At 42.6% G+C, this 18,771-nt stretch overlaps 1 protein-coding gene across 1 annotated transcript; it reads right to left on the bottom strand.

Annotated features, from left to right (window-relative positions):
• Nucleotides 1–8,088: 8,088 nt before the first annotated feature.
• On the bottom strand, nt 8,089–18,180 carry CISH (cytokine inducible SH2 containing protein). Its single transcript, XM_056861667.1, has 3 exons — nt 18,064–18,180; nt 9,767–9,993; nt 8,089–8,721 (listed from the first exon to the last, which is right to left on the bottom strand). Exons 1-3 carry the CDS (start codon nt 18,108–18,110, stop codon nt 8,219–8,221), a joined length of 777 nt encoding a protein of 258 aa, XP_056717645.1. The 5' UTR covers nt 18,111–18,180; the 3' UTR covers nt 8,089–8,218.
• Nucleotides 18,181–18,771: the final 591 nt, after the last annotated feature.

Raw genomic sequence — 18,771 nt, 5'->3', positions numbered from 1 at the left:
ACTTTGCTCAGGTCTCCTCCCCAAACCCTGCCCTCTACAGACTCCACCTCCAAAATTCCAGGAATTTCCCAACCCAGTGGGGACCAGAGTTCTCCCAGAATTACATCTCCAGACTACACGAATCAGTTCCCATGGAGATCATGGCATCTTCAGAGGGTGGACTCTATGGCATCACATTCCTGTTGAGTTCCCTCCCCACCCCAAAATCTGCTGTCCCTGGGCTCCATCCCCAAATCTCCAGGAATTTCCCAAGCCAAAGTTGGTAACCTAATGTCTTCATGCCCTTCCTAGGACATAAGCCCTCCATGCCATTTCCCAACCTAAAACAACTCCAGGGAGCCAATATTTGCCCTGTTGAGGAAGCCTACATGTAGCCTTCAGTACAAGTAAGGCCCTTCTCCCTGTCTTTCATGGCCCAATCCAAAACAGCCCCCACTTACCTGGGAGTACAGTTCCAGACTTGGCCATAGCAGGGTATGTCTGATCAAAAGTCCCCATGGTGGGCCCAGGAAGAATGGAAGGAAAATGTAATGTATAAATAGGTCCTAAGATTAGGGTTGCCAACCTCCAGGTTGTGGCTAGAAATATCCTGCTATTATAACTGATCTCCAGGTGTCAGAGATCAGTTCACCTGGAGAAAATGGCTGTTTTGGAAGGTAGACTTCATGGAATTATAGCCCTTTGAAGTCCTTCCCCTCTCCAAACCCTGCTCTCCTCAGTTTCCCCCCCCCAAAAAAAAAAATCTCCAGGTATTTCCCAACCCAGAGCTGGCAACCCTACCAAAGATACCATGTTGGAGATCTCTCTCTGTGGAGTAAGACGGCCACTTTCATACATCATGAAGTTACATTGTCTTCTATCAGTTGAAAATTATGTGTGAATGTGTCTTGTGTGTTGTCATGTGAGAGGTACAAGTGCAGTTCTTGATTGCAGTTACTGAAGATTCTGATAGCTCTGTCTTTATCAAGCCCCTATGGGTCTTGCCCCAACTGGCAACTTAAGAGATGTCAAGCGGAAGTTCAGTTCTAACCTAAGGAGAAGATGAAGAAGAGTTGATTTTTATATGGCGATTTTCTCTACCTTTTAAGGAGAATCAAATCAACTTACAAACTCCTTCCCTTCTTCTTCCCACAACAGACACCTTGTGAGGTAGGTGGAGCTGAGAGAGTTTTGAGAGAACTGTGACTAGCCCAAGGTCACCCAGCTGGCTTCATGTGTAGGAGTGCGGAAAATATACCCAGTTCACCAGATTAGAGTCCGCTGCTCGTGTGGAGGAGTGGGGAATCAAACCCGGTTCTCCAGATTAGAGTCCCCTGCTCTTAACCACTACACCACGCTGGGCATGGCAAGGAGCCAGACGCAGAAGCATTCTTTTAACATGAATCAAGTTTAACAGCCCTTGACATCAGTACAACCAGGCTTCTTAATTTCCTTAGCCAGGTCATTCACTTTTCAGTCTGGAATCTAGAATTTGTTGAAAGAAAACTTTTAAAGCAATATTTTATTCTGAACATTGTTTAGTCCCTGCCTTTCCTCTTGTTTCAAGGTGACTTGCAGTAATATGGTCAGTGTGTTTTTTTAGCTTGACCTTACCTGGCTCTTACACCACCTTACTTTATGCTGTACTCTGTGCTTACCCTACTTGGGCAACACCTAAGGTGAAAAGCAAAAATTAGTACATGGCATTGGATATATGTTAAGTACAGCTGCATCATAAGTTGATGTTTTACTATAAAAGGTATTAGTTTATTCATTATGTTCTTCACATAAGTAAATAACACATTTAGAACACCTTTTATGGTAAATGTCAAAGGGCAAGGCATCCCTTTGTCTTTGCTTTCTTAATTGTAATATGTATGATTTCCTCTGAAATTATTTATACCTGCAGTAAACATTCAGAGAATTGCATTACTGGAGAGACCATAACTGGGTTGTATAACCCTTTGATAAGCACTATGCAACTTAATAAGTACTTTCTCACCGTAATATGCATATAATTAATGGTTATTTGTCCTGCCATATGATAAGGAGAAACTTACCACTCCCCTGCTTTCCTGTGGGAAGATTATGTCCTCCTCACTATATGGCAGGCAATAGAGATGATCAGTTTGTCAACAATCTATATGCTTCCCATTCTACATTACCACTTAGTAAATAGGATCAACTGTATCCCTACAAATTTGACACTCCTTAACAGATGATGACACCAAACTAAAGCTGTCTCTGCCACTGAATGAGTCAGAATTCTCAATGCATGCATTGCATATGATCCTTATTTGAAATACTGTACATATAGAGTGTGCCAATGTAATATGATTTGTTTGTTTCACTGTGCAAACAGCATATGAATTGTGGAGCAGTATTTCTGTTCCTTGGCTCAGTCATCAACCAAAAGGGAGACTGCAACCAAGAAATCGGAAGGAGACTGAGACTGGGAAGGACAGCCATGAAGGAGCTAGAAAAGATCCCTAAGCGTAAGGACATGTTGCTGGTGACCAAGAACAAGATAATTAATACTATAGTATTCCCCATTACTATGGTGGGAAAGCTGGACAATAAAGAAAGCTGACAGGAAGAAAGTTGATTCATTTGAAATGTGGTGTTTATGGTTGCCAACTGCCAGGTACTAGCTGGAAATCTCCCACTATTACAACTGATCTCCAGGCTTAGAGATCAGTTCCCCTGGAGAAAATGGCCGCTTTGGCAATTGGACTCTATGGCATTGAAGTCCCTCTCCTCCCCAAACCCTGCCCTCCTCAGGCTCCACCCCAAAAACCTCCCACCGGTGGCGATGAGGGACCTGGCAACCTAGTGGTGTTGGAGGAGAGTTTTACAGATACCATGGGCCTCCCAAAAGGCAAATAAGTGGGTTCTCAATTAAAATCAAGCCTAAACTCTCCCTAGAAACTAAAATGACCAAATTGAGGCTATTGCACATTGGTCACATTATGAGTCACTGAAAAAGACAATAATGCTAGGAAAAGTTGAAGGCAGCAGGAGGAGAGGAAGACCCAACATGAGATGGATTGACTCAATCAAGGAAGTCACAGTCCTCAGTTTGCAAGACCTCAGCAAGGCTGTTAATGATAGGATGTTTTGGAGGTCATTAACTCATAGGGTTGCTATCAATCAGAAGCAACTTAATGAAACTTAACACACAGAGACACACACACGAGGGCAGAAAGCCAAGGCATAAATTTTGTAAAGTAAAATAAATAAGTATGCTGATGTTAATCTAATCCAATTGGACTGGTAATCTTCCAAATGCTTTCCCTTCAGTATGTGGTTTGATGGGTGTTTGAACCAATACAAAAATTAGATGTGATTTTCTTCCTCTGTTTAAGCAAGTCTCTCATTTGGTATGGTATAGAAAACAAATAAAAGATACCTTATCTATACCATTTCTGTGTGATGCAGGCCTTGGCCATCCCCAGTATTGACCTCTGGTGAGAGATTCAGATCACTTCCCTTTGAGAGGTCCCTGATGGGGAGCACCTGCACCACCTGGGAGTGTAGTGTAGAAGCAAGCTCTGGGAAGGGGTCCATGCCAGGCAGTCTATTCCCAGAGACATGCAGCCACTAGATGAGCTAACTGCCCTTCAGTTTGGCCTTCACCCAGCTGGAAGGGAGTTACCAAACTCATGGCAGGAGCCCTATCCATAAAAGAGCTGACCCAGAGTTGTTGGGGGCTGATGAAGAAGGATCAAGGGGAGGTATGCAGGGAATGGTGTGAGGAAGAAGGTATGTCCAGCTATTCTTCAGAGATGAATGGGAAAAGGTGGGGCCTCAATGTCAGTAGTGGCAAGAGTAGCGGTCAAAGACTGGAGATGGAGGAGAGAGAGCAGATGGGAGTGAATTAACTATCTATGCCAGCAGAAAAGGGTCTCTCACTGAAAAGGGTCTCTCATAGTTAAGTACAAACATCTTGGCCTGGACCTTAAATTGTGTCAACAAAACATGAGCAGAACTAGAGAGTTACAGATGGAGAAAGTTGATATTAACATTAAACCATTCAAGCAGCTCCATGAGAGTCTTTGATTAGGGGGGCTCGATCTAATGGGGACAAACTCCTCTGCATTTTAACCTACCTTTCCTGTTGGAGTGATCCCATATACCTGTTAAGAAACTTTAATCATAAAGTCACTGGAAGGAACTAACAGAGTATCAAGTTATATTATCAGGCTGAATTTTTTAATATTTTATATTTCGGATTAACTGATTACTGATTTGTGTCTTCATTTTAACGAATAAGCTAATTTTCTAAAAAGTTCTTCTAAAACAAATTCCTTTGGTATTATAGAAAATGCTGCAAGGCAACGTTGTTCCCTAGAGCATTTTAAAAGGTATGATGTCTACAGGCAGGGGAATTCTCCTGGTTTTGCTATGGTTCTTAATGAGATGTTGCAAGACATCTTGAGCCCTCTTGAGCCCATGTGGGAAAGGCAGCGTAGAAATATTTTTAAATACTTATGGCATTATCTACTTTTTTCTGGAATGCATTATTTCAATATAAGGCCTATGCACTGGCCTGCTAGGCTGGCCTATGAATGTACAAAATCAAATCGATCCCAGTTGTACATCAAAGAGTCAGTCCAATGAACAGGCATTCAGAGAAGATTGACAAGATCACCTGTTGAGAAACCAAGTGGACTGAGCTTTCCCATATAGTAAAATACTTTGGCTATAGGGTATGTTACTAAATGTGCTTTATAGTTAAGTAAAAGATCTGCTGTAAAGTTAAACATTAACTATATGCAATAATACCAGGAAAAGATTTCAGCAATGTGTGATAATCAATGGGAGTGGGTGTGTATTTGTGTGTACATATGTACACAATCAAGCAATAATCCTTTGTATAAGAATACGGGTCTATGCAAGAGTATTCCTACTTTCTTCAGTAAAATGCTGAGGGAGGGGAAAATCATAGAATTGGGCCAACAGGCCATCCAGTCCAACCCCCTGCTCAATGCAGGATCAGCGTAGAGCAACCCTGACAAGTGTTCGTCCTGCCACTACTTGAAGATTCCCAGAGAGGGGGAGCTCACCACCTCCCTAGGCAGTCAATTCCACTGCTGAACTACTCACTGTAGAAGTTTTTTTTCCTAATGTCCAGTCAGTACCTTTTCATCCATAATTTAAACCCATTATTGTGAGTCTAGTCCTCTGTTGCCAACAGGAGCAGCTCCCCGCCCTCCTCTAAGTGACAGTGTTTCAAATACTTAAAGAGAGCAATCATGTCCCCCTTTCAACCGCCTCTTTTCCAGACTAAACATCCTTGTTACTTTAATCTTCTATTTTACTTAAAAATAGATTGGTTGAACATGAAGATGTGATGCAGGGCTGTCATTGCCACTATGCTAACCAACAACTATGCCAGGAGGCAACATCAGGAAATGACATTGGAGGCTATGACCTGTTGCAGGCCGTCCAATTGGCTGCTGATTGAGACAAGATGCTGGACTAATGGACCACTGGTATGATCCAGCATGGCTATTCTTCCATTCTTTTGGAAGTCTTTGAGCCATAATTTGGATCCATCAGCATCAGGTTAGGCTGTCTCCAATCTGAGTTGATAGCCAGAATTGTTCTCTGGGATTTTGTGAGGCATTGACCAAGTAGGAAGGCACAGTTAGACTAGTTTGGAGCAAAGCATACAACACAATAATCAAGAAGTAATAAAGCTGATAGGAGAGACAGCTAGCCTGTTGCATTGCTGTCAGAAATCAGGCTTAATATTATTCTGTGGCTTTCTGTGTTGAGTGCATCTACTCAGTGCATTGGGCCTTTAGGCAACAGGTAATTAGTCATTCCTAAACCAATATTAGAGCATCTCCCACCCAGTTCCTGTCTTTAAACACTACTGCGGAACCTGCGTGCTCCAGTGCACTACTGACATTTCTCTCCAACAAAAGCCTATTCTAGCAACGTTATGTTCAAATACACCACACCTATCAGATGACTTGGCTTATACTCACCTGGAACGCAAAAGACTCCTCAGCATTCTAAACTTGCTTTAATCACTTTCCGGCAAGAATCTTGAATAGTTATTGTTCTTATGCTATGGTTCTTACAGCCTGAAGCACAAAGGCAATGTCACAAACTAGAAGTCGTCTTGTAGTCATGTGACCGAAGCAGCTAAATCAGAGCCAATACTGAGAACTGTAATCTCTAAATATCTGTTATTTTCAAAGCCTTTTTCTCAGCAACAAAATAAGAAAATTTTCAGAATGGTTTTATATTTAAAAATATTGTTTATTGTATTTTGTTGTGTATATTTTTTCTCATTCATCTGCATTGCTCTGGCTCCTGTTGTAGTGCACAAGGAAGGGGGAGAGCTCAGTGATCAACAAACCGGGCATCATACATGCACACATTCTGCCAATTATCAATGTATCCAAAATAAAACTAGAAATACAACAAATCCTATAAAAACATGAAAAGAAATGGACACAGACTAAATACACCAGGCCATGCTTGATGGCTGATCAGAGCAAAACTGGGAGCAAAAGGCCCCATGTTTCCTTCGGGTTACCCTAAGATCTCATCCCTTTCTATATGTCCCTCTCTGACATAGGAGAGGTCCTCTCAAACTCAACCCTAGGGGCCTATGAAATAACATATATCCAGAAGTATCTGGAGGATTTATACGCCATCCTAAGCAGAGTTGCACCAGTCTAAGCCCACTTAGGGTGTAATTCTGCTTTCGGCTGTACTGTACTGTTAGACATAGACTGGAGAGAAGCCATCACCTTCAACCATGTGGATTCTCCGCTCTCATGTGTCATGAAGATGAGGCAGTGGTGGAAGGCGGTATTAATGCCAAGGGATCATTCTAACTCTTGTACAGTCAGCCCTGGGATTTGATCTCCTCCCTAGCAAAGACAAGGGGCATTAGGGATGACTGAATGTGCTGTACACAAAAGGTAAAACCTAGTTCTTTTTTCCCCCTCTTGTTTTCCAAATGCACAAGTCAGAATCAAAGTTAATAAGTGTCCACCAACTTTAGCAAGGTCATAAAGGGTATTAAGGGGGGTTGATTCTAGTGTACTATGCAAAAAAGCAATACTGACTTTAGCCTGTAAGTCAAGATTCTGCTAGAAAATAACATGGTGAATAACACAGCAGCATTCAGTTCTTTCTGAAGCCACTTGATGGTAATGACCTTAGAATGTTCAATAGGTGGGTTAACCCTATAGTAATCATGAGAGACAGATGGCCTATTTTTTTTGCTGGGTTCCTTCACCAAAGGAATAAATAAATAAATATCTACACATTTTAAAAGTTTGCTGTTGCTGCAGCTTAGCAGAGTTAGCTTTATACTGAGGTTGGGTTGAGGTGTCATCATCCCTTCAAGGCAAATGCCAACTCTTAGCCTCACATGAAGGTATTTAGAAAAAGTCATTTTTCTTTAAAAGAAGGTCAATTTTTTAAAAGTCGTGAAGATCTGATCTGTTGCTGCTGAGGACACTCCTAGAGAAGGAAAGGGTAGAAGGGGACTGGGAGATGCACTTCCCTTCACTGATTTAAACACGTTTATTTGAGAGGAAAGTTAGTATTCTGTGTGCCACATTGGTGAGACCTGTTTTTGATGCTGGTTTTTTTTTTTTTTTTACTGGTGCCCACAGTTTCACAACATTTCCAAAGGTACCTTGGTAGGAATAAACTATGGCAGATTATGGAGAAGGCTATGCCCAGAAAATTAAATGAAGCCTGTATTCAACCTCCCCCCACACCCAATATTGGGCAAAGTTGTATAGATCCAGTTTGGGCCCACCTCTAATACATAGTTCAGAAGAAAAATAAGCAAAAACAATCTAGAAGGTAATACAACTACCATGGAAATAAATAATGACAGTAACAATGCTTTAACATTCCTGGTGTCACGGCATCTCTGAAATTCAAGTAGTGTGCACATGCCAAGAGTGTTTCTCAAAGCCACAGTCAGAAAAAAGAGAGAGAAGCCCTGAGGTTAGGGCATTGGAATTATGTACCACGTGAATGTCATTGGTACTAGCAGCCCCCTCGCTAACACAGGAATGGAATTAGGGTAGGTGGGGGGTGGGGAAAGGAAGAGATAATAGACACAATCTCTTCTGATGGCCATTAGTTTGCTGTGCCCACTTAATACCACGCCGTTTGAGTGGGACAAAGCCACGACACTGTCCCATCTGGATTTCATTTTGCTTCTACTGTCTTTCTGAGGCAAACTAGCAGCACCTCAAAGTTGGAAAGGGTACTGCTTTAAATAGTCCTTCATTCTCTTTGGTAAAGGCAAGTGGTCTGCCTCCGTAGTGGATCTGTTGATCTGGAGCCGGCAGAGGTGCTGCAGGCTGGGCGCATTGTTCTTGCGGCTGTGCGGGCGGATCAATTTCAAGTGCACCGCCGAGGCTGCGATCTCTTTTTGCATGGGTGGCGAGGGCACTGGAGGGGGGTAAGGAGCATCGCTCTTGCTCTCCACCATGCAGGAAAGAACATAATGCTGGATTAGGCTGACCACGTCGGGGAAGGCCAAAATTCGAGGTTTGGAGAGGCAGTTGGAGTCTAGCCGGAACTTGCTGTTGGCATACTCGATGCGCACGTTGGTGGGCCCGCGGTTGGTTTTGACTGACAGTGTGAACAAGTAGCTGGGATGAGTGCTGTCCCGCACCAGGAAGGTGCCTTCAGGCATCTTCTGGAGCTGCTGTTTGGCTTCACTGGCTGTGATAGAGCCCCAATACCAACCTAGAAGAAAGTCCCAGAATGAGAAATAATGATTTTTAAACAAGATACAAAATCTTTTTTTTAAAAAAAAATACAGATGGTTCATAAGAAAGCATCCTTAATATACGTGCAAAGAAGAGTTTAAGAAATCTGGGGAAATAACATTGATTTATTTTATCACATATTTTCCTTTCCCTCCAATAAGCTCAGGTGGTGCACATGGGGTTTTCCTTATTTGAATCAACAGTACTGTGAGACAAATTATTTCCTTAATTTAGAACCTGCCTTTCTCCCCAATGGGTACCCAAAGCATCTTACAGCATTCCCCTCTCCTCCATTTTATCCTCACAACAGCCCTGTGAGGAAGGTTACACTGAGAGAGCATGACTGGCTCAACATCACCCAGCAAGCTCCCACTGCAGATTGGGGATCTGAACCTGAATCAGACCTTAGTCTGAGACCTTAGTCTGATACTCTCACCATTACACCACTCCGGCTGAAAGAGATGGGCTGGTCCAAAGCCACAAAGTGAACTTCATGGTGGAATGAGGGTTTTTAAACCAGGTCTCTCTTTTCCATTAGCCACATCATACCAGCTCTATCACAGAACCAGCTTGTTAAATGAGCCTGCTTAATGCTGGGCTCTTCTAAAGAGTAGAAGATTCTCATTTTGATTCTCACTTGTGGGATGCCAGTCATTATTTTCACACCAGTTTCTCTTTTCTCACACTAAATGTTTCCTTTTCATGTAATGAATTCTCAACATGATTTTTTATCGCTTGCATGTAAATGGCATGCAACATATAAATGGCATAAAAATGGGGAGAAACCATGAACATGAATAGCAACAGAATCAAAACTGATGACAATATATGGAGTGAAAAATAAATTAAAATGGCCACTTTGGATCTTCTTTGCTTACAGTAAAAGGACACTATAATATTATATATAATAAAATAAGGGGCAACTGCAGTAAGAGAGGCAGAACTCCAGTTTCTTGCTACTTGCACCCTTAGAACATAGGAGGCCCCAGTTGTAAAACAGAAATGGTGATGTGGGCTCTTACCAGATTCTCGCAAATATGCAAAGGTCTTTGCAATGCACAGCAAGTCCTCTTCTGGATCTCGTGGCTGAGGCGGGTTGTTCTCTAGTGTGGGTGCCACAATGGCAGGAGCGGACTCTTCTTGGAAGGGGGTGACCGACAGAGGCTGCATGACTTGCTCTGACAAATTCACCGCAAGAGCTCCAAGCGATAGTCTCCTGATTTTTTCTTCTGCCAGCAAAGGATGGGGTCTGAAAAGAAGAGTGTTTTGTGTGCTTTTTAGTTTGCCTGGCACCAGATTGCATCAACAGGTTACTCCTTGCTAAGTTATTATGATACAGCTTGCTAAACTACATAAACGGAGCTCTCCATAAGTTAAGTCCCAAAGAGAGAAATGAAGAAGGAAGAAAACATCGTACACCCAAGAATTCATCAACTACATCCTCAGGCAGATGACACACATTGTCCTTCTGCATCTATGGATTTTCACTTCCCTGTCCTTTGGAATATTGCCTTTTTTCAAACCAGAAGGCATCCAAGTAATCTGCCTAACAGTACTTGCAGTGTCAAACCAAGCTTTCACAGTAGTTCAGCGAAGTGACTCCTCACTTACACCCACACAGCTAAGGCCTCAATTCTATGACTGGATCTCTCAACATCCTTAATTCTCTTTAATTTCTGCCTCTTGGGGTGAGGGTAGGGTTGCCAAATCTGGGTTAGGATATTCCAGGAGATTCAGGCATGGAGCCTGGGGAGAGTGAGGGTAGTGGAGGGGAAGGGCCTCAATGGGATGTAATGCCATAGAGTGCACCCTTCCAAGCAGCCATGAAACCCTTTAGAAAATACTGACAGCTAAACCTCCTCAAGTGCTCTATTTCCCATTGTTTTTCAGACATAAATGTTTCTAGTCACTAATAAATAATTATTCATAAATGACAGCATTATTAATATTAATAATGACAAATACTGATATAGTAAAACTAACTGTGGACTGCCAAAAAAACAAATCAGTGGGTTCTAGCCTGAATTGTCCCTAGAAACTAAAATGACTAAACTGAGGCTACTGTACTTTGGGCACATTATGAGAAGACAAGATTCCCTGGAAAATACAATAATGCTAGGAAAAGTCAAAGGCAGCAGGCAACATGAGATGGATTGACTCTATAAAGGAAGCCACGGACCTCAGTTTGCAAGACCTGAGTAAGGCTGTTAATTATAGGATGTTTTGGAGGACATTGATTCATAGGGTCACCATGAGTTGGAAGCGACTTGTTGGCACTTAACACACACACAACACACAAAACTAACCAATGAAAACTAAAGAGAATTAATATATTTTTCCGTGAAAAAATTCTGGAAATTTATGTTCTCTAGATATCCTCTTTCTCTGCCTAGCTCTCAGTCATAATGGAGATTTCAGTATTCAGTAGAATGTTAAAGTTGTGGATGTGGTGGACAGATGCTAAAGTAACACTTCTCTCAAGGTGGCTTCATACATCCGTTTGGCAGCATGGCTGCCTCCTTGGTCACATGGCAACCCTGTGGTACTTCCAACCACATGAAGAACCTGACTTCTGCAGTACAGCGAGATTACTGCTATCAAACGTCATCTTATCTATGGAGCTGGAGAAAAGGGCATTGTAATATTTTCCTTATGAGTGGGGCTGGAAGCTACATTAAAACATCTCAAACGGCCAGCAATCAAAACCGTTTTTTTTTTTAAGTAGTGACTAAGCACTGGTTTTTTAAAAAGTAAAACAACAAACAAAACTCCGCCTAAATGCTGTCAAAAGCTTGGGTGACTAAAAAAAGTTTTCACCTGGTGCTCCAAGCTACTCAAATTGGGTCCCAAGCAAATAGCTATGGGGAAGCTGCTTCAAAGATGAGGCATCACTACCAAGAAGTCCCCGTCTCTGGTGGTCATCCACCTAACATATGAAGTCAGGAGCAAAAGAGACAGGCCCTTTGCTGAATATCTTAACTGATGGGCAGGAAGCAATTTATAATCTGAAACTGCACTCGGTGTTTTGGACAGGGTTTTGAACAAAATTTGAATTCAGTATCTCCTTAAAGACCAACAAATTTTTCCAGGGTATAAGCTCACTTCGCTCACAGTTTTATAACATGCTGGCCCTAAGCTTCTGCTGCAGCAAGGCAGAACGGATATTATTTGTGCTGGAAAAGAGCAACAGTAACAAAAACAGTATACAAGAGCTGAAGATACAAAGAACCAAAAAAATGAGTGAATGTTACGAGGCAGTCTGTGCTTGGATTTATGTCTGGCTTGCTTTATGTCTGCATCTGGCCTTAGCCTCCACTCCTGTTCACTTGCCAGATCTGTTCCCCCTTTCCAGTTGTCCACAAGGCTGTACCCATCCATGTAACAGAAGCAGGGTTGCTAACTCCGGGTTGAAAAATACCTGGAGATTTTTTGGGTGGAGCCTGTGGAGGGCAGGATTTGGGGAGGGGAGGGACTTCCATGCCATAGAGTCCAATTGCCAAAGCGGCCATTTTTTTCCAGGTGAACTGATATTGGCTGGAGATCAGTTGTAATAGCAGGAGATCTCCAGCTGCTAGCAGGAGGTTGGCAACCCTAAACAGAAGATACCCTGTACATCCATTAATAAATTTCAAGTGTACTTGTCTGGTTAATCTTCAGAACTGAAGAAACACACATACAACCACGCAAAAGTATGAGTCCCATTTGGAAAATTCCACACCGTCCTGATTTCCTCATACAGCATCTCAATGGCATTTATTACGTGCAGTGTCAACGATACTCTGATGGAAGTGTCTGGGGGGGGGAAGGGGAAATTACATAAGGATCCTACCCCTATCACTAGTCTGTTTATTCTTTTTCTCCCCAGGCAGACTCCGCCTACCACCTGATCTGCTTCAATTCACCCTGTTCTGTACTGGAGTCTAAAGCTGCATCAAGGAAGAGCTTGTGAAAAATAATACTGACCAAAAAGGGATTTGAAAATTGATTTCTTTTCTTTAAAACAGGGGTGGGGAACGTCAGGCCCGGGGGCCGTATAAGGCCCGCAAAAGCATTTGGTCTGGCCCTTCGTGGGTCCTGGCAGATCTCTAGCTCAGAAGGATCTAAGACTGGTGATCTGCCCCCTCCCGCAGACAGCAATAGCCTTTATTCAAGGTGGATGTGAGTTTATTTTGCCAAGAAAAGGAACCTTTTTTCTGCCTTGAAGAAGAGTCATTAGCTATGGAGCTGCTAGGACTGCCCAAGAATATAGCAGGCTAATTTTAAGTTGATAATTCTGTATGGCCCGCAAATGATATTATAAATATCTAAATGGCCCTTGGCAGAAAAAAGGTCCCCCACCCCTGCTTTAAAACAACACTTTTTCCCCCTGAACATTTGCATCTTCCCCAAACAGAAACTCAAGAGAACTCTGTCAAAAAGAAATCACATCAGTCTGGAATGTACCCATTAGCGTCTGCTTCAGGATGGCAGCAGCTTCAACAGCAAATGTGACTCACAGGGCTAAAAGTAGGCATGGCTTTATATAGGTATCCACTAGTGCTGAAAGCTTTGTACTGGACCTCACCTTTTATTCAAGATAAAGAGCTCCTCTCAGCAGCTCTTGCAAAGAATGACTAAGAACAAGCTCCATACTTTATGTCTGAGTTACAGCTAATAGATTTGTCTGCTGTGATGTTTGTTTCAACAGAGTTCTCAACTGCTTTGTATCTTGTGCAAGCTCCCTCTTAGCTCCCTTTTCAAAGTAGGAGGAATACCAACTGGAAAATCCTGACATGATGCTACACTGCACAGTAGCTAACAAACAAAATGATCAGGGAGTTGAAGCACCTAGTAGGAAAGACTAAGACTCTTTAGTTTAGAGAAAAGATGACTAAATGGAGATATGATAAAAGTTTATGAAACTATGCATAGATGAGAGAAAATGGGTAGAGAATTTTTTCGCTCTTTCCCACAATACCGGAATTCACAGGCATCCAAAGAAGGCAAAGAACAGGCGAAATGAAGTATTTCTTTACACAAAAAGTACCTGCCTTGCGGAATTTGCTGCCACAAGATTATGATGCTGGCCACGAGTTTATCTGGTTTTAAAGGTGGATTGGACAAAAGCTCTTTTCTGTCATGAAGATTTGGTGCATACCAGAAAAGAGCACCATGTGAGATACACACAGTCACCATTTTGTGTGAACAGGGCAGAATGTGTATTTTCCAGCTGTAGTACATGCAATGAGAAACCCCAGATTTTTGAGAGTATGCTTTTGTACACAGCAAAGCTGGAAAATACATACATTGCATTACTCACGCACACTGTGAGGGCTGCACATAGTGTGCTCGCACTGTACACGAGGCAAAAATGCCAGAATGAAAAGGCCTTAAATTCATGGAGCTATCTAGGTCCTTTAATGGATGTTAGCCATGATAATGAAATGGAACCTCCATGTTCAGAGACACAAGCCCTCTGAATTCCAGTGCTTGAGAGCAGCAGCAGAGGCTGGCCCTGGTCTCTGTGCCCTGCTTTCATGCCACTGCAGGAAACAGGAATTTGAGACTAGATGGACAAATGATCTGATTCTACATGTCTGTTTTAATGTCTTAGGGGATATTCAGTTTTGACTGATCTCCCACTCACCCTCTTTATGTCCTGTGCATGTGTACAAAAATAAGTTTTTCTCACAAATGTCCAGGTGACCTCTCCCAGCAGTTTCATGTAGATGTTAAAGAACATAGGGGACAAGATGGAACCTTGCAGCATCTCAAAGGCCAAAAGGTTGAACAGAAGTCCTCCAGCATCACCTTCCCTCCAGGCAGGACTAGAACCACCGCAGAATGATACCTCCCAATCCCAATCCAGATAGTTCCACCGAGAGGTCCAGGAGAATCAACAGACTTGCTCTTCCTCTGCCCATCTCCTGGCCCAAGTCATTCATCAGGACGAGCAAGCCTGTTTTAGTCCCACTGGCTTACACTATGTAGATTCAATGGTTGTGGGAAAGTGTTGCTTCTTTGCTGCCATCACTGCCATGGAGTATGCTTTAAAGTGAGCTTTTGCCCTTGTCCTAATGGATTCAGCCCAAGTCTTCCTCCACAGCAGTCTCCCTTGTCTTTTCATTGCCTGCAGCCCCTCAGTAAACCAAGGGGCTGCCTGGGCACTAACACATGAGAGGGGGCACCTGGGAGCAATCGTGTAAATTGCCCTGGTCATTTCCTCTTTCCAGAGGTCAACCAGGGCATGAACACATGAGACTGCCTTATACTGAATTAGACCATTGGTCCATCAAGTCCAGTATTGTCTACTCAGACTGGCTCTCCAGGGTCTCAGGCATCAACAGGAGCACAGGCAAGTAAAAGAGTTCTGGTTCAAAAAGAAAATTTAAGACTCTGTGGATTCTGTGTGTGTGTAAAGCGCCATCAAGTCGCAGCTGATTTATGGCGACCCCGTAGGGTTTTCAAGACAAGAGACATTCAGAAGTAGTTTGCCATTGCCTGTCTCTGCATGGGCTGAGAGAGTTCTGAGAGAACGGTGACTGGCCCAAGGTGACCCAATAGACTTCAAGTGGCGGAGTGGGGAATCGAACCTGGTTCTCCAGATTACAATCCACCACTCTTAACCACTACACCATGCCGGCTCCTGTAATGTTTAGGAATTCACAGGGCCACACCCTTCTAAGCCAGTATAGAAGAATATAACTCTGTTCAGGATTGTACTGTTAGTTGCCTTAATACTTATTACTAACTGTAGCAAAGTTTTACAAACTTTGTTGCCTTACCACTGTTGTTTTTAAGACTGTAAACAGAAAAAAAAACTGCATTCTTGTCTGCCCCTTGTTTGGGGGCAGTGTTATGTGTGAGGCAACGCAATGGCATTGTTGGGTTTTTGTCTGCGCCTCCTTGGAGAAAAGAGACATCAAGACTTCCAAGATTTTTGCCTGCTTAGCAAGGAGGGATAAGTGGGGAACCAAGTGGAATTCTATCAGAGAGGGAGCCTCCAGGGTCTGACAGAAAGAGCAAGAAAGAAGCCATTCTGAAGATACGAGAGACTGTGTCTGGTGAGATATGAGAGAGCAGGGATTAGCAATTTGGGGCATATTTTTCAGTAAGTATGTGAGAATCATGAGTTATATACAAAGATGTACACAGAATAAAATAGCAACTTCCCAAACATTATCACTGGCGGGGTGGGGGCGGGAGAGAAGCTACTTTTATTAATGTACAGTAGACTACTCAATAATTTTTTAAAATCTCCTCACCCAACGATGATGGAGAGAAATAGGAAAACTTGTACATCAAACTGTGGTGTTTGAGAAAAATAGAATCAGTTGAGAGGTAGTGTGAGCAGTGGGTAGAGTATTGGACAGCTCAGAGATGCCTCAGTTCAAAAATGTCCACTCAGCCATGAATCTCAATGGATGACTTAGACCAGTGGTCCCCAGCATGGTGCCTGTGGGTACCATGATGCCCACCAACACCTTTTCTGGTGCCCACCAAATGTTTTTAGAAAGTGGCCAGGCAGCCTTTGTCCAGCAAGGCTTCTGATTGGCTATGCAGTTTTTTTTAAATGTTGCTTTGGCACCAGCTTTCACCACCACACAAGGATCTTCACTGTGACAGAAGGAAAACTGTGGCACCTATTTTATCACTGGCTCTGCCTCTTGTGGCTGCCACAATATAGCTGCCACTTTGTGTCTTTCCCCTCCATGCTGTGCCAGAACTCCAGAGGTTCCCACAAGCTCAAAAAGGTCAGGGACCTCTGACTTACACCAATTAGTATCCCTCACCCTAATCTACCTCACTGGGCAGTTCTAAGATATAAAGCAGTTGAGGGAAAGACATATACTCCCTTAGGCTCCTTGGACAAAAAGAGGGATTAAAATGCTACAATGTGTGTGTGTTAAGTGCCGTCAAGTCGCTTCAGACTCATGGCGACCCTATGAATGAAAGTCCTCCAAAATGTTCTATCTTTGACAGCCTTGCTCAGATCTTGCAAAGGAACCAGAAATATAAGAAGATATTCAAAGATGAATGAAAAATTGCCATGGGTCGATTAGCATTTCTAATTAGTAAGACCAAGAACAGTGTGTGTGTGTGTGGGGGGGGTGAGTTTCTACTCATTCCCTTGGGAGTTCAGTCTGAATAAGGAGGGCCCCAACTGTCTTCTAAACTGTACAAGATTCTGAAGTACAAGGGAGTCTCAACCCAAGAGGCAAACAAACTGTGAAGCAATGGTGGTAAGGGAACCAGATATATTCCTGCTATGCAAGCCGCATGTAAAGTACATGAAGTTGAGAAACAGGAAAATAACTGTGGTGTCTTATCAGCACTAGAGTGAAGCAGAAACCCAGAGAAGGCGGGAAATCCCCACATCAGGTTAAAAACGGAGAGGAAAAACATTGTGAATGTCTCCTTTAGTTTCCATGACTTAAAATTAGAATCGATTTTAACAGCTATAGGGGCCAGGTCTGCATTTTCGGCATGCCTAAAGGTCAAACAAAATACTGTAAACAAGGCACTGGTTGCAAATATAGCTGTTTGTACCTCCAGAGGCCCCAAGGAACAGCACATGTTAGGCTGACTTGGTAAAATACATATTCACATATGAGCTGTAGTTTCCTAACTGTGTGATAAAACTAAGAAAGCACAAATAATGGCAAGCATCGAGCCAAAGTAGAACATCTGTAAACTCTATCCTTAATTTTCCCAATGCACAAATTACATGGCTAGATGGGAGGTGCAGACCTATGTGTCTATCTCACACACCATCACAGTCCCAACCCCCCCCCCCCATCCTAGACCCACAGTCTTGGGTAGATCAACTGTTACCAGTTTCAGAAATCTATGCATATTTTTCAGAACAAAACTTTGCTCTGAGAAAATAGTTTAAAATCAGATCCTCGTTTCTGTACATAGTAGAGTGCTCTGTAATAGATCATAGGGAATTATCCCACAGGTTTAGTTTTCAATTTATTGTTAATACTCCCCCCCAATACACAACTTTCGCAATAGGATTTTAAAGCCATTTATAACAAAAAAATACAGCATGAACACCAACAAACTTCTCTTTTTGTCTCTCTCCCTTAAAATATTAAAAGGTGTTTTTGTATTATTTTCTCTCCTGAAATACCTGGATGGTGGTAATGGAAGGAAAGACAGGCAGACAGACATTCAGACTGACCTTTGGCTAGTATAAGCAAACTTCAACTCACTGTTATGCATAGAAACTTCACTTATTCTGTACAAACTGACACTCAGAATTTGACTCATAGAATCCAACAAGAGACAATATCCTTATCCCTTTTTACAAAGTAAAGTCTGAAATGTATCTTACCCCTGAACACAGACGATCATGTCACTCCAGGACCAAGGAAAAAGCATTAAGTTTTTAGGGAACCCGGGAAACACCTCTCCCACGATTGGTTATCTTCTTTGTTCCCAGCAGGAATACAAGTCGGTAGGTAAGTAACTTGCAGAGAAGAGGCCGGATTTATCCCAACGCGGCTTTTCAACAGCACCGCAGAGATCACCAAGAGCAAATCAATTGGGGTATCCAGAAAATCTTTACTGATCGTTCAGCGAGCTCCGCGTAGAAAAAGGCGACTGACCGTAACCGTTTCCCAATACACTATTGCTACGGCAATAAAAAGTAAGAAATGATTTTAAAATTTCCGGAGTAAAAGAAAATGAATACTTAAGAAAAAAACTCCTCCCTGGTGGCGTTTAAAACCGCCAGTTAAGAAAGAGGAATGAATAATTATAAATATAACTCAATAAATAGTCTCTTTGTATGGAAGAAGTGGAACGGAGAACAGCAGCAGCTGCCCTCGCCGCTGGCTCTTACAGTTCTAGGAGGGAAAACACTACTAAGTAATCCTTTGTTTGCCCCCTTTTAAGCTATTCCAGGAAGTGGTGGATTCCTGGAATTGTATTGTATTCACATCGCTGGGCCGACATTAACAAAAAAGAGAAGTATAAATAGATTTGTCCGTAATAGGGATCTCGATGTCAGGTTTGCTCTCCAGGGGTCAAAGCAATACTC

This window comes from Euleptes europaea, chromosome 1 (assembly GCF_029931775.1).
Source record: "Euleptes europaea isolate rEulEur1 chromosome 1, rEulEur1.hap1, whole genome shotgun sequence".
Classification (NCBI taxonomy): domain Eukaryota; kingdom Metazoa; phylum Chordata; class Lepidosauria; order Squamata; family Sphaerodactylidae; genus Euleptes; species Euleptes europaea.
The sequence above is the reverse complement of the archived record's forward strand: the minus strand, read 5'-3'. Positions and strand labels throughout refer to the sequence as shown.

What these genes read in the sequence shown, in the direction of transcription:
- CISH (XM_056861667.1), bottom strand. Translation starts at nt 18,110, where the DNA reads ATGCTTTTTCCTTGGTCCTGGAGTGACATGATCGTCTGTGTTCAGGG. An exon ending in ATGATCGTCTGTGTTCAGGG is followed by an intron (nt 9,994 to 18,063) that starts GTAAGATACATT and finishes TCTTCTTTTCAG; the next exon opens with ACCCCATCCTTTGCTGGCAG. An exon ending in TGCATATTTGCGAGAATCTG is followed by an intron (nt 8,722 to 9,766) that starts GTAAGAGCCCAC and finishes ACTTTCTTCTAG; the next exon opens with GTTGGTATTGGGGCTCTATC.